This window comes from Branchiostoma lanceolatum, chromosome 8 (genome assembly GCF_035083965.1).
Source record: "Branchiostoma lanceolatum isolate klBraLanc5 chromosome 8, klBraLanc5.hap2, whole genome shotgun sequence".
Classification (NCBI taxonomy): Eukaryota; Metazoa; Chordata; class Leptocardii; order Amphioxiformes; family Branchiostomatidae; genus Branchiostoma; species Branchiostoma lanceolatum.
In genome coordinates this window covers 17,406,292-17,422,788 of record NC_089729.1, presented here as the reverse complement: position 1 = coordinate 17,422,788, position 16,497 = coordinate 17,406,292, and the positions used below count along the sequence as shown (strand labels likewise).

The 16,497-nt window shown below is 38.4% G+C and overlaps 1 protein-coding gene across 7 annotated transcripts in view; it reads left to right on the top strand.

Annotated features, from left to right (window-relative positions):
- LOC136439940 (sodium/calcium exchanger 3-like) overlaps positions 1 to 12,888 on the top strand; it is a 65,528-nt gene extending 52,640 nt beyond the window's left edge. For 6 of the 7 annotated variants that reach the window (XM_066435621.1, XM_066435616.1, XM_066435623.1 and 3 more), the window contains 9 exons: positions 264 to 281; positions 2,070 to 2,257; positions 3,036 to 3,265; positions 3,819 to 3,977; positions 6,184 to 6,363; positions 7,903 to 8,081; positions 9,088 to 9,297; positions 9,981 to 10,103; positions 12,318 to 12,888. In XM_066435621.1, the coding sequence (XP_066291718.1) occupies positions 264 to 281; positions 2,070 to 2,257; positions 3,036 to 3,265; positions 3,819 to 3,977; positions 6,184 to 6,363; positions 7,903 to 8,081; positions 9,088 to 9,297; positions 9,981 to 10,103; positions 12,318 to 12,560 (1,530 nt within the window). In that variant the 3' untranslated portion in view covers positions 12,561 to 12,888. The remainder of the gene's footprint in view (positions 1 to 263; positions 282 to 2,069; positions 2,258 to 3,035; positions 3,266 to 3,818; positions 3,978 to 6,183; positions 6,364 to 7,902; positions 8,082 to 9,087; positions 9,298 to 9,980; positions 10,104 to 12,317) is intronic. The other variant, XM_066435620.1, reaches the window with a different exon arrangement.
- The last annotated feature ends 3,609 nt before the right edge of the window (positions 12,889 to 16,497 follow it).

Genomic DNA, 16,497 nt, shown 5'->3' with positions numbered 1-16,497 from the left:
TGAGCTTTTGGTGCTTACTCTGCTGTTTCAGTATCTCCAGTAACCAGTGCATCTCAGAACAATTGTATGTTCTCAAAAGTAACCCAGACAAATCCTTAGCAGCCTTGTTTTTCCTATTGCACTAGGAAAAGGTTTGGCCATTTCAACATCATATCACCCTCAGATGCTGAACCATCAACATGTCTATGATTTTCCTTTATGTTGTTTTTAACACTTTTGTTTCACCATGCACTTTTGTTTTGTCTTTGCACCATGCATGCTAGAAACTGGAAGGGTCTCAGGTTTGTGCCGCCATGTTTTACTTACTTGGTGTGCTTCTTGACTGAACTAACCCACTAATGCACTATCTCTTTTCAATAATCACCCCGACCAATCAAATCACGCAAATCGCATTGAAACTCAAGATTCGTATCAGCCATTTCCCGAGAAATCGCTTTCTAACTTGCGTTAACGACTACATCTGACCAAACAAACTCGCCAGTGAGATGGTGGAAGGTGTCAGCTTCAAAAAGACGTTTTCAGGTTGACAATTTTGGCACTTTGGCAGTAATTGAATCCACCCGCAATTCAACGTTTAGAGAAAAGTAGTAGAAACTAGAAGTTAAATCGCGGGCGGATTTAATCACTTCCAAAGTGTCAAAATTGTCAATCTGAAAACGTCTTTTGGAAGCTGACACCTTCCACCATCTCACTGGCGAGTTTGTTTGGTCAGATGAAGTCGTTAACGCAAGTTAGAAAGCGATTTGTCGGGAAATGGCTGATACGAATCTGAGTTTCAATGCGATTCATGTGATTCGATTGGTCGGGGTGAATAATCTGTGCTCTTTATATTGCATCAGTAGTGACAATAGCTCACCATTCGTAGGCAGATGTTTCAGGTGCAATGTGAGAGGTGTGGTGTTGTCATGTGGTGCTTGTGACGTGATGTCTGTGTTCTAATCTTGTCGTAGGGATTAGGGTGGTGTCATTAAGGGGCATGTGAATCCATTTAGATTTAGTGATGAGGACTTTGGGTGTGAGATGATCACATTGTATGGTTGTAGTTATCACTGTAAAGTGGATGTTGTCCTGCATGACACTGTGGTTCACACAAATGCTATGCAAGTCAGTGAGAGTGTGTAGCTATTACACTGTAATTCTGTCTTCTCTCATCTGGACTCTTTCTCACTTGATGTGGTAACTTAAACACAATGATGTAACTTATTTCAAACCACCTGAATACTTGTTTGCTGGGTAAAATGACCTCTATTTAATAATTCTCATATAAAAACTACTAACAATTGTGTGCTACCATCAGCATCTTCTAAAATGAATGAATAACTTAATGGTTGTTATCAAACCAGCAAGCAAGTTATGACATTTACACGTTAAGATTTGTGTCTCTGGTATGCAATTATCATGTTTAGACTGTCTTGGTCTATCTTTCCTTGTACTGTTGTCCTCCCTGAATCTGTCTGTCTGGAATTCTCTTCCACTTTTCCTCCTGATGTGTCTGTCTGTCTACCTGGGTAAGATTTCTTTCTCTACATCTTGTAACGTCTCAAGCTCCCTATGTCTGTCTGTGGAATGTTGTAACCTTTAACGGATGCCTTCACAGGGTTTGAAACAATATCTGTGGCATGCATGATGATATGATACCTTTCAATTTTCATCACAATAACAAAATTTCCATATTTATCCCTAAGAAAATCACTTGATCTTTTTAGTTTACTGCAACTGTGGATGCACCAAAAAAGATGTGTTGACAAATGTGTTTATTGCGTTTAGCTTACACTCCCTAGAGTTGTGTATCATATGACCTATCCACTGTACTCTGGCTGTTTGTCTTAACTTGTATACCTTCCTACTGAAATAGCAGATGTCCTGACAATGTTACAGTCTTATATGTTTGTTCCCAGGACCCGTGTCTCAGTGTTTGGAATATGTTTGCATGACAGCACAGTTTTGTCACCAGTGGTGTCCACCCTTGTATGTGGTGTTGGTGCTGGATATGTAAAAATATACTTTTTTGAAGAAAGATAGTCTGGTAAGACTACCGAGTAATGTTGTGCCATTTGGACACTTTCTAGGTTTACGAGAAGGCCAAGAATAAGGACGAGGTGCCGCTGATTATCGACTCGGCGTCGGACCTGTCCCAGGGCGGGACGTTCTCCGTTGTGGAGTTTTCTGCGTCGTCCTGCGCCGTGATGGAGAGCCAGGGCACCGTGGAGGTGTCTGTGCTGCGCTCAGGCAGGACAAACACCAGGGTGCCTTTCAGGTCAGCATCTTTCATCTGTCAATCTAAATTAGCAGTTTAGCCAATAAGAGGACGACAGTGTCATGCATCTGCCCTTTTGTTGGTCTAATTTCTAAGAGAATTTTGACTTTTTTAGGGGTGGGTAGGGCCATGGGAATGGTGTATGAGTAATATCAAGTTACTGAATTACTAAATGTGGCTGATTAAAGCAATCGGTGGAGAAATATCTCACAGTGTATATTAGATTACAGGCGTACCTTTCTCTACAGATAAATAAGAAGGATCTGAATGGTAGGGATTAGGGGTGACCGGTACAAAACCGGTATTTCTTAATCGACCGGTCAAAAAAAAACGGTCCGTAAAAAATCAGTGGACCGGCCTATGGACCGATTAGAAAATTCATAGTACCAGGCTACCAGCAAGCGGTCACATAACTGGTCTAAGAAAATACAAAACATCAGATTTAATGAGTCGTTTTTGAAGACGTTAGCTGTGAATCATATCTAGAAACACTTAAAGGATGAGTAAACAGAGTACAGTGTATAGTTATAATTTTGAGACAAAGTGCAAACCTAAGAAATTATATCGTTCCAGACATGATGTTTGGAGACTTTTACATGTGTCTCGCTCTCCAAAATATGATGTACAGTGACACTACTATAATCAGGTACAGTTACAGGTCCGGACCTGGACCTGACCCTCTGGACCTGGACCGGACCTGAATTTTATGTACCGGTACCTACCCCTATAGTAGGGATGGAAGATGTTGATGGAAGATTTTGTCCATTCTATGTCACAGGTATGAAACCATCGATGGCACAGCTGAAGCAGGCTCGGACTACATCCCGCAGAAGGACGTCCTCGTTTTCGAACCAGGCGAGAGCATGAAGAACATCAAGATCGTCATCGTGGACGACAACCAATGGGAGGCTGACGAGACCTTTTTCGTGAAGCTGTCGGTGGATCCCGACAGCGGTGCTGTTCTGGGACGGAAGAGCATCAACGAGATTACCATCATCAATGATGATGGTAAGAATAATTCTATTTGTATTTAGTAAGGAGACGACCAATCAGAATCGTAGGTAGCAACCTAGTTAGCCAATCAGAACCCTTAATAGAAATAAATGTACCAGCCATTCAGTAGTATGAATACAGAAATGATTAGCCAATCAATTTCGCATTCACAGGAGTTGTTGGCAGTGAGGAATCACAGTTTAAGAGCCAATCAGAGCTTTAAGGGCAACTGGCTAGCCAATCAGCACCATGGATAGAGAACAGATAAAGCTATCAGAACTTAGGTTTATTTACTGAATTCCACATGGCAACAAGCACATGATAGTAGGATTACTACACAGTACCATCACTCAGTTTATGAAGACAACCAAATGATTGCACATTCAGCACAAAGGACAGGTTACATACTGAAAACTGGAATAGCACTGTGGATAGGTAAGTTGGTAAGAAATGAAGTGCTACACCACAGTATCTGATTGGTCAGGCATGTTAATCCTCAACCAATCAGTGATATCCTACTATTTAACCAGCAGGGTATTAACATATCGCCTTATTTGGGTGTAATCAGATCCTGGAGTCCTGGACTTCACCAAGCCCAGTTTCATCTTCAAGGAGTCGGCAGGGATAGCGAGCGTCCCTGTACAGAGGACCAAGGGGTCCGATGGAGTCATCTCTGTCAAGTGGAAGACTAAGGACATGAGGGCTGTGAATGGAAGGGACTATGTTGGTAAGGACACTAAGGAAATGTTGATTTGATTATATGGATGACATCCGCACGCGCATCCAAAAAATGTTTTCGGCCATACTGTAAATCATACGGAGCAGCTGCAAAAGGAGAAAATTTATGCTGTAAATTGTAACAAAGTATTTTGGAAAATGGATACTGATGTCGTAGAATACCATATGTCAATGAAGAAGATAAAAGTGAAAGAAAAGTAATGAATAATCTATTCTTCGGTATACCATACCTAACCAAGTAAAACGTTTTTTTCCAAACTTTTGTTTATTCACATGCTTGCATCAGTTTTGGGGTTCCCTGAGGATGCCATCCATATAATCAAATTAACATGGCCTAATATGTTATAAAGAGGAAACAAGTCTACCTCCAGTAGAAATAAGGAAGTTTTTCTATGTCCACAGAGAATGCCTCTGTGTTATTGAGTTTTTCACATCAATGCACCACAAACTCATTTCCTGGGGTTTACCCACATCTATCTAGATTCTGTTTTTGTAGACATTGTTCTGTACAACATAAATTTCCACACGAACAAAGTACAAGTAAATTTCTAACTGCACTTTCATATTTACACAGCTCACAGCATTACCTAATTACAAACAATACCATCTGGACTTTGGCTTTGAACATTTCTCTGTTGTAATATACCTCAATTGCGTTATAAATCTCTCATATATGTACATAGGGAGAAGGAAATGGGATACTCAACATCATTTTTAGTTCTGCCCTCGAGCACTTTCTTTTATGACTGAGTCATGTTTTATATCAGCTTTAAAGCACACACGATGGTCAAATATGGGCCCAAAATTTCCAGACTTTTTTAGAATTCGAACAACATTCTATTACGTTCGAAGTGACGTAATCGAATAGAACGTGCATTCTATTCGGGGTCACTCACGGTCATATGCAGGTTTTCACTGTAAATTCGCGCCAAAAGGCCCTTTCTGTCCTAGGTCCCTTACACAAGGAGAAAAAACACTTTATCACAAATACAAACTATTTTCTGGACAGTATATCTTTGCTGACATTTTGTTGTGGACATGGAACATGTAGCCAAGCTACTGGCGCCATTGTTGATGACTTTGAATGTTGCAGGACTTGTTTACGCCGGCATCAAGTACCCCCTCCCCCTATCCGTGAGGCATTACATTGTTCCAAAGTGGTATGAAAAACTCGAGCAATGTGTGTTCAAACTCACTCATCGAGGTCTTAAATTTTCGAGAACTAATATCCCCAGGCTTTTGTTTTAGGGATTTTTTTGATACGGCGGAAATTTTGATTTACGGGTGTTTGAGTGTAAAAAAATATATTTTTCGACCTATTTTCGGTCGTAGAAATAATTTGAATGAGAAATTAAAAAATTCCTAAAACAGAAAGTTTAGAATTATTGTTATTGTTCAGAATATAGAAGATTTGGATTTTCAGTAACGTTTAAAACCGACTTATTTACACCATTTTGATATTCTTTACACCGAACATCCTTTCTATAACAGCAAACTTGGCCTATTTCAGAAAATATTCAGACAAAATGATGCAACATTAGTAAAGCGGCAGGATTTTAGGTATACACATTGGCTAGTTTCATTTCCAATTGGCGAGACATGTGCGAGATATCGTTTGTCTAACTATCATGATCTTTTAGAAGACATTACAGCTCTCCCGGGGATCGGGCCGGAGTCCCGGTAACCTGATACGCTCCCTTACAGTGGAAATTTTCCCTTAGCAACGAACCATCGTGACAGTGCAAATACTGACAGAATGTGTAATAAAAGAGCACAATAACCCACACTTAATAACCCACACACACTATGCTAAGAGCTCGAACACGCGCAGAGGCCAAACGGATTCGAGATTACCACCCCAACCTGCTTCACTGTCCCTCCGCTAGAGTAGCATCTTACCGTAGTAGTATGCAATATTATGGGGCCAGTTGTACATGTGGAACACATTACCACTGAAACAAAGAACTGCTATTACTTACAAGAACTTCAAGAATGGCAATACCGGTGGAAATTGAAATCTGTATTGTATATGTAACATGGCTTTTATTATTGATTGATTATTATTGTTACTGTGTACTATGTCGTAGTTGTGTTTTTATATGTAAAATCAGGGATACCTGAAAAACAGGCTTCACAGCCTGAGTTGTATTTGCCCTGTATAAATAAAATGAAATGAAAATGAATGTTTATTACAGGTGGAGAGGGGATGTTGGAGTTTCAGCACGGAGAGACCGAGAAGAACATTGACATCCAGATCTTTGATGACAAGGACTTCGAGAAGGATGAGGACTTCATGGTGGAGCTGTCGGATGCTGCGGGCGGGGCTATGATCGGAAGACAGAGGAGGACAGTCATAACAATCGTCAACGATGATGGTAGGTAGCCATCTTTTTATTTACTGTAAATTCATATACTTTTGCAGTGCTTTTATTTCATGGTAGGAAACAGAAGTTTTTTTTGCAGTGTTTCAAATTTGAAGTTGAAACAATTCAATTCTGTAGTATAGTACGTTGTAGAGCTGTGTACCGGTACACTGTACCGATACAATCAATTAGGTACAGGTCCAAAATACCTGAACCCTGGTGAACCGGTACTGAACCGGTACTAATCAGGTCAAGCCTGACTCAGGGGATGGTCACTTTGACAGCTAAAATCACGATGAAATTACCGTGGCAGTGCATTAAAGCCACATCTATACTATACTCAAGCACATAAAACACATTTGCAAGGCTGGAGTCAAATTTTCATCTGTGTTTTTATAAAAATAATACCTAGCACAATTAGATATTATGTTGTTACCAATTCAAACATGCTTTTGTCCTAATATTGAAAATCTACCATTTTCTGAACAAGTGGTTTAGGTACAGGTTCAGGTCCGGACCTGTACCTGAACCCGTGTACCTGGACCTGTACCTGTACCTAAAATTTGTTTTGGTACACAGCTCTAGTATGTAGTCATACAAGGGAGTCATATCTGCAGTGTACAAATAAATCCACTGGGAATATTTCAAGAGTTACAGTTAATACCTCTTTAAAAAAGGGCAGAATGTGTTGACAAGTTATCTGTACCATATTTCTATTTTAAGTTCTGCATCTCCAAAATGAATGTTGAAATCTTCAGCTATCATGATATCTGAAGTCATTGATTTTTGGCCCTGTCCTCTTATTAACTTTGTATCATGAATACAATCCCGCAGTTCATGACCTTATGCAGCTACAAATCACTGAGAGTTGCTGCTATTGCAGATAACACTAGATGATCATAAGACCTTCTCTGTACACTCTTTGTACAACAGAATTTGGATTTGATAGAAACCCACAAAGGCTACACTACCAACTCAGAATGGACTGAAAACTGCAATTTTTGATTGAAAGAGGCTGGCCAATAGCTAGGTCACGTATACCCTGTCCATTCCCTGTAACAGTATATATGTAAATACTTTGCGTTTGGGAACGTATCTATAAGCAGCAACACCTGTGCTGCAGTGCAATGTGAACCAGTCAGAATTGCCTTGATGAAGGTGACAGATGGTCACCGAAACGTTGGTTGATTAAATCACTTGGTTGTATAAAAAGAGTCTTTTTATTATTCACCAGGTTGTATTATTTCGGCCAGTAGGTACCCATGTGAGTAATGAGGCTGTTGTAACGCACTCGAGGCACCTCCTCGAACACGGGACCCCCATTTTTTGTTTCTTCTGAAAGACGATGCAGCTCCGACAAGGATACCCTTCCCGGGATTCGATCCAGGGTCATCGATCCCGGATCCAACTAATTGGAAACAGGAGGCTCAACTGCCAAGCCGCTACCAATTGAGCTACAGGGACATCCTATAGCTACAGGGGCATTCTATTCACCCTGTCATTTCATTCACCATCATTTTGACAGCAACAAACTGTTTTTTATCCCTACAGAATATAACGGCCTTGTGGACCGTGTCCTGACCATTGTGAACGTGAACATGGACCACTTGCAACTGGCCTCCTCCACGTGGGGGGGACAGTTCAGGGATGCCATGAACGTGAACGGAGGAGACGTGGAGAATGCAACAACCATGGACTACGTCATGCACTTCCTAACATTTGGATGGAAAGTACGAGACTAGAGTCTAACTACTGTAAAATCCTTATTTACGTACGCACTTTTGAAACTTTTCAAGTCGCAAGCAACACCTGGTGCTCCAGGCCGACGCCAAAGTCGGGTGCGTACGTTAGGAGGGGTTCTTCCTCGTAAAAATCGCATATCAGCTTGAGAGTAAGGTACATCTTCATGAAAATGAAGTGTGGAATGCTACCACACAATCAATCAGTAATAAAGAATGAATAATACATATATTTAAATTGTTTGACATTTTCTACCCAGAAACATTTTCTCAGAAACCCTTTAAGTCGGTAAACATCATCAGAAGGATGATCATGTCAACCTCTAACTATCCACTGAAATGCTGGAGAGGGGGTGCGTACGTTAGGAGGGTTTTTCCCCTGAACGTTTCAACTCACTGAGTCAGGCCCGCAATTGTCCCCAAATTGGGAATGCATAATTATGTTAGGAGGGGTGCATACGTAAATAGGAATTTTACGGTATCTTGTCACTAAAGATGGTGTTCTGTAATACTGTAAATGACAGTTATGTGTGTGTGATTTGGGCTTTCTGTAACAGCAGTGCATGGACAGAACTTGCAAGTTGCATAGGGCGGAAAGTATGCATGTTCCTTAGGGGACTGTGGAGTGTAAGCAAATTATCTAAATCCAATTTTACCTTTTTGGGAAACTTTCTCTTGTGTTGAATGGCAGCAAATTGGAAAATAAGACTGGAGTTTCTGAAATTATAGTATACAATACACTGTTGTATACATGCATGTGTCTTGACTGGCAAAAATGTTTTTGCGGTAAAGATATGAGACAATATGTACATTTCTACAAGGTACAAGCCAACAGTGTACTGCAGTAATGACCATTTTCTGTGCCCCCCTTCCCCCAGGTCATGTTTGGTCTTACTCCACCTGTCAACTTTTTGAGACAATATATGACACAATTCTACAAGGTACAAGCCAACAGTGTACTGTAGTAATGACCATTTTCTGTGCCCCCCTCCCACAGGTCATGTTTGCTCTTACTCCACCTGTCAACTTTTTGGGCGGTTGGTTGACCTTCCTCGTGTCCTTGATGGGCTTCATTTTCCTCCTGACTGTCATCATCAGTGACCTTGCCACCACATTTGGGTGTCTGATCGACCTTGAGGACAACATCACCGCCATTACTTTAGTTGCCATGGGAACAAGCTTACCGGATCTTTTTGCCAGCAGAACGGTAAGCCAACGGTTTTAGAGATCATTGATTAAGATTGTAGACAGACACATCTGAAGCTACTGATAGCTTTATCAGCACTGACCAATCAGCACCAAGGACAGGGTCAACCAGAACTGACCAATTACATGTTGTTAGTCAACCAATTAGCAAGGAAGAATAAAGTGAACTATGAGAAAAAACCTCAATATAAGCCAACCATTCTCTTCCTTTTGACAAACATTTAATCATTATATACAATGTACAAAAGATTGCTCTGGGGAGCTTTCGAGACAAACTCTCTGTCTCTTTGTCAACCCGGTAATAAAATCAGATCTCGTCTTGGAGTTCTCTTGTCACTTGACTTGATGTTGATTATCACGTGACAGGAGACAGTCATTATAGGCTTGAGATAGTGCTGCATTCTCTTCCTAATTGTGGATGAATATGTGTGGCCTATGTTGGCTTACACTTTACACAAAACTTACAAGAATACCCCAGGTCTTAGCAAACTAATATCAATAAAGTTTGCAATAGAAATGATAGAATTCTAAGAGTTAGACAGACATTGGACACAAAAATTGTCAGAATCAAGTCCTTCTCAGCTGGTCTTTGTATGTGTAATTTCATAGGAACATTTGACTTTGCTTTTTGAATATATTTCATGACTGAGGAGTGTGGCCTTTCCCTGCTTTGTATTATAACAGGCTGCTAAAGCAGAGAAGTACGCAGATGCCTCCATTGGAAATGTGACAGGCAGTAACTCAGTCAACGTGTTCCTGGGACTGGGCCTGCCATGGTTGATTGCCAGTATTTACTGGGAGGCACAGGTGAGTAATGCCTTCTTACCATGGTCTAAACAACTGATAAGCCATTAAATATATCAAACTAAGGAAAGTCATTGTATCAGACTCTAGACGTAGACTGAGGGTTTAACACAAGGCTGTCTCCAGGACCCGTCTTTCCAAACTTGCTGGTTGGGACAGAAAAAATTCAACCCCTTCCGTCCCCAAAATAACAATTGCATGAGATAAAACTGATGAAAATGTATTTTTTTAAGCTTAAAATGACAAATTCAACAATGAAAATTAAAAAAATCAGCTCCCAAAGAATGAGTGGGACTAAAAAAAATTTAAAGCTGGAGATAATCCTGGTTGGGCAGTTATACTGGCCATACAGATACACAGATAAGAAAGGTTGGCTAGGAAAAAAAGGTAACATGATAGAAGAACATGTATGGACAGTTGAGCTGAAAAATTCTATACACACACGTCAGCCTTCCTTCTAACCGTCATTTCTGGTCTGTCTCTATCATACAGAATTGAAATGGAAACGAAACTACTCAAAGAAAAATGATAACACTTCTTTTGTAGAAAACACAATACCAAGCAACTATATTTAGGAGTAGAGCCAATTGTCCTCTGCTACGCCCAGTCAACTACAAGAAACTAATCTTGGGTGTACACAAGTCTCATAAAGAATTCATGATGATGAAAAGATGAGTCCATATGTGACTCACCGCTAAGTGATATACCTTCAATAACAGAGAGACATAACTCCGTTATCACCACATTAATCTCTACCACTCCCATCATAATTGCGTCAGTCTGTCTCATACCGACATGCCACATTCCCATTAAAAGCTCCATGAACCTTTGTACGTCTTCATAATTTAGTAGATGGCACCAAAACATCAGAAATAGAAATGCACTTATAGTGATTAAAATATGATTTTACTGCCACCAATTTTATAGTGAGTCACAAGTCTTTGTCAATACTTGTTACTGACAAAAAGCTGACTTGCTATTTTATCCTAGCAACATGCTAATTTTTGAAGACTGCTTTTCAATACCAAAGCTCAAACACATTGCATCTGCAGTTACTGTAAAAGCAGAAATGTTTTCGGTGGTTTTATGTTTGCGGTTTTTTTGCGGTGAACTCTTTACCGAGAACAAAACTTAAAACCACCGCAAAAAGTGGTTCCATTGTGTGACTGTAGCACCATTTTTGTTTAAATGCGAACTCAAAACCATCGCGAACACTAGATTTTCTCCCTACCGCGAAATTAGATCCCCGCAAACATTTGTACATTTACAGTATGATCATGCACTTTGACGACAATTTCCGAGCGGCAATACCAGTGAGACATGTTTTAGACTCTCTTACATTTCTTTGAGCCATAAAGCCCTAGAAACCATCAACAAATCGTACAGAGTGCTGTTTGGCATGGTTGCTATGGACTTTATCTCACTAAAATGTCTCTCAGCTGTAACGTTCACCAAAATGGTTCAAGATTTATCTCAACGCTAGCATTCAAGCCTGTTTTGTACGGCTTACACGCAAATGGGAAGCACACATCTCATCACATTTGATGCCAAGTCATACCTTGTTATATATGGCCACGCACACGCTTCTGTAATAAAAAGCAGATTATTTTTGCCTGAATGATCAAAGAGAGCACTTTGTGATGTTAGGAAGGGATTTTGATAGTCTTTCCTGTGAAGGGAACATTTGTTCACAGCTGCAAGTAGACGTGCCAGGTATAATAACTGGTATGTACGGACTGCTGAATTCATTTAACGGGAGCTAGCTTTTGATATCAAGAAGAGATCTTTATCATAAAATAAAATGTCAAGGTTGTTGCAGATTGATGTACATTGTATAATTCACAAAGCCAGTAAATTGCAAAAATATGTGCAAAATAATGGAAAGTAAGGTTTTCAAGTTGTCACTATCTATAAGTTATCTCAATTCAATAGTGCTTAAAATTCTAGCTAAAATTTCCTTCTGCTGTATACCCAACATTTCATAAAGCATTACAAGGCTAGAGAGAGGGCCAAAAAGGAAAGAAGGGTTGGGATTTTCGTGTTAAAAATTTTATAATGAAATTAGCAAATGTACAATGCATAGTACTTCTAAATTAGGAAGCACCATCCAAAGTCAGATGGTATCAACATTTGTTCAAAATCCTTTGACCCTGCAAACACTGCAATTCATCTGAAAACTATTTCTTACACTTCACTGTTGTTTTCTCTCCATGTCAGGGGGAAAAATTTGCGGTCCCAGCAGGTTCCCTCGCGTTCAGCGTGATGGCGTATTCCATCTGTGCGATCCTGTGCATCATCCTTCTCGTCATCCGCAGGATCGTTCCCGCCTTCGGAAGGGCCGAGCTCGGCGGAACGCCCAGTCTCAAATATTTCTCCTCATTCCTTATGGCGATGCTGTGGGTTTTGTATATAGTCTTGGCCATTTTAGAAACCAAAAAGGTTATTGTTGTTCCCTTGTAAAGAGAATCTACAATTTTTTCTTTTCTCTCTGTATCTCCTGAGTCCTGACACAGGTAAACTTAAAAACAATCATGTTTTTTACCACCTTTTATATTACCGGTACTTTCATTAAAAAATCTTTATTTGGGAGGAAGATACTGATACTCCAAAATAGTCTACTGTGGTAAGGAATGTTAAAGTTTCCGTAGTGTAAGTTGTAACATTTTTCCTTAATGCAATCATTGTTATTTGGACTTTCTTGTCAAGGATCTATAAGTCACATTTCAAGACAGAGCCAAGAGCATTTCAAACTACAATTTATCTTATTTTAAGGCATGAAATTGTTTGCAGTGTGACAGTGTGTGGAGATTGTACATAGTATTTAAGCAGAGATGTGTTGAAAGCATGAAGTTTATTGAACTACATTTGAATATTTTAGTGTGTTTAAATTGATCAAGATGTAGATAAATTAGTCTTGATTTACATTCCTACAACCACATCAACTTATATCATAATTTTATGGTTCTCATATTTACCAGTTTCATTTTTCATTATTTGAAGAAATTGAAGAAATAGGTCACAATTATATACATATCAACCACAAATTGCTCATATTTTGGCACCATGAGTTTTAGAAATTCTTCATAACAATCTCTAACTAAAGTTATTAATACCAAGGCCATTATGTCCTTGTTCATACATTATAAGTCCAAAATTCATTTTTTTTAAATATCAATCAGCCTGGCGTGTTGCCTTTGCGGCAAAAAATTTTCCGGAAAAAATATCAGAACCAAAAAATGAAAGTGGTGTGGCCCATGGTTGCTGCATGAAATTTGACAGATCAAAAATTTAACAGCTTCATTGTAAATATTGTAAATACAGTCGTGCAGTGTTCTAAAGCTTTTTGTGTGGATATATTTATTGCAATAATGCAGCATAACGTCCCAGCAGTGTTACTTCCTTTACTCTCTAAGTTGCTGCAGTTATGTTTGCCCTAGTGGTGCTATCCGATGGATAGCCAAACTATGCATTTAGTCCGGCCCCTGCAACTAAGTGCAACAACCTCTCAACACCAATGTTAAATCATAGTCCAAGAGACACTTTGAAATTGTATTTTTGGCAACACCTCAAGGGCAGGTCTAGCCCAATGATGCAATACTATGATCAAGTTGTTACCATTCCCAAACTAATTTGACTATTGTGTGAAAGCCTGTTATCGTTCTGCAAAATGTAACTGTTTACACTTACCATCTCTCTTGCATATTTGTCAAAATATGACAACATCATTCAAGAAACAAATTTCTCTTTTGTATCACCTAGTCCCTACATGTTTTGTAAAAAGACTGGACTAAATTTGTAATAAAGTTGAAATTACTTTCAAGTTGTTTCTCCTTTTTCATAATGACTTGGGCAGCAAATGATTGACTGTTAAACCGAAATGAATCCTAAAAACGATTTTATGAAATGTTATGATAAACATTACATCAAATTAATTGTGTCCTGAAAACTCATAATCAAGTGGCACAAGAACAATCATACCTGTCAATACTTCTCATATCTTAACGCTTTTGGGGATTTTAGCCGCATATTTGAACACAGAGATGGAATATAGAAAGGCAACTTGGTATATATACTTCTTGCATTCCAGAATGTATATATAAATGTTTGTATATTACTATATTTCAACCGAAACATCTATTGTGCAATAGTAAGAGACACAACTACAGGCTTTGTGCAAATCCTTAAATGTCTGGTTTTTCACTTTTAACTAAAATTGTTTTTAGGTCTCACAATATGCAAGAGTCAAAGTACATTGTAAATCATTTTCTCTTAAAGCCACGACAATTATAAGCTGCTCAAAACATGCTTAAATTATTTATCACTTGTCTTTATGTGTACAAAACTTGTATCAAGAATTGAAGAATGTCTTGTGAGCTTATGCCAAATATACATAATCAGCAGGCTATGGTGACACACATATTTTCTCATATTCTGATGCCATAAATAATGTCTTATTATGCTACAAATGATAATAAACAGCTGTCTTCGCATTTGTTTGAAGTCCATTGTGGGTTTCCATCTTTATCTTTCCCTTTAAAGAAAATTATGGCATTATATACAGCTTTATGGTAACATGTAGATACCGGTTGTTCATAAGGAGATTCTTAAATTGAGGATGACTGCTTTACCTTTTTTTATGTCACTATTGCATTAGAGAGATTATTCTCAAACTACAATTTTATATACAGACTGTCCTTCAATATTTGTGAATATGTACAATTCAGTCAGACACTGTGCAGAGTATAGTTAATGAAGAAAACGGTATATCTGTTTGTGCGAGCCTTTATCTTGAGAGTGATTTCTTTGAACGTCCTACAATTATGACAATCATTATTTTACAGTGTTCGGGATGTCATATCAGGCAGAAAAGACATTTTGAGAAAAACAAATGCCCCACAGAAAGCACAATTGGAAATTTTGACATTTAATAGATAGGAAAGAACAAGATAGTTGCATCAGAGAACCATCAATTTCTTGATTTTTATTTGCAAAACCAACAACACAGTAATTTACAATTTGGTATTATAGCCTTCATTGAAAAAATTGAAGGCATAATTATGAACAAACCCAGTATTTATATGTTGTGTAGACAATTTTTGACTCAGTAGTGTACTTCTATGCCATGCCATGCAGTATGAATATATGTAGATCCTTGATACTTATCCTTCATATTCCACATCCTATTCCATACTTAAGGTATTGTTATGCCCTATACGAATTGTTATGCCCTACTCAATTCTACTTGATATAAAAACTGCACATTTTTTTGGGTAAAGCATTTTGGTATTTTATTTTGTAACTTGTCTGTTCCATACTTGACTTGTATGCTGTATGTCATGGCATTGCAGTCTAACACTACCACGATAGATGTCCTTTTTTGTGCTAAATGCTATGAAGAATGTAAATAAGTCTGGTGAATCATGCATTTTATGAAACATTTTTGACAAAAGGGACATTTGGTTGAGAAATACATCTTTGAAAAATTGAGATAAGTTGTTGTTTATCACTGACTGTAAAGAAATGTGTTGTACATCTATTACATATGTACAGGGTTAGAGAATATTTTATCAAGATTCTTTCACTTTAAGTGACAAGAGACTACAAAAGTTTCAACATAACATAACTTTCACAAACCTGTATTGATTTGTTATATCATGAGCAAGAAGAGAGTATTTGGAAACAAAATGTAAAGTTAAAAGAAACATTATCATGATGGTTCTATTCAATTGGAAAGTGTTTGTATATCTTGCAGATGGTATTCAGTAATGATGAAGAAGGCACGGAAGTGTTGGATGAACTTTGCTATTTTGAGTTTTTCTGCAATAAAGATGCACTGTTACAAATGAGTTACGTCTGCAATGGTATGTACTTTATCTCAATCCATTACATTATGGTGTCACATTAAATATTCTTGCGCTTAGCCACATTGTTAAAGAACTAAGAAAGTTTTACAAAGAAGCTGTTGAAGTATTTATAAACTTAGCTTTCAACTCTATCATGATCGTAGCAACATGTTTGAGATTCTCAAGGCATTATATGGAGTTCCAATAGATAATATTAGCGCCATTGCAGTCCCTATCCTGCAAAAGTCCTTGTTGACATTGACTTTGCAGACCATAGACTATCACCATTCTCAAAAACTCATTACTCCTCGAACTAATTCTATTAAATTATTAAATTAAAGTAGAAATGGCATGTCAGGCCATTGGCCTATTTAGAACAAAATACATGCATCTAAACTTTTTATCTTTGCAACTAACTGCATCTGACGGCACAGAAATTGAGTGCGTATTCAACTTCAAGTATCTAGGGGGATATACTGATACAGGGAGAGATATGGAATGCAGGATTGCCCAAGCTTAGAGTTCTCTCCCTTCCCTACAAAAAATATGGAAAG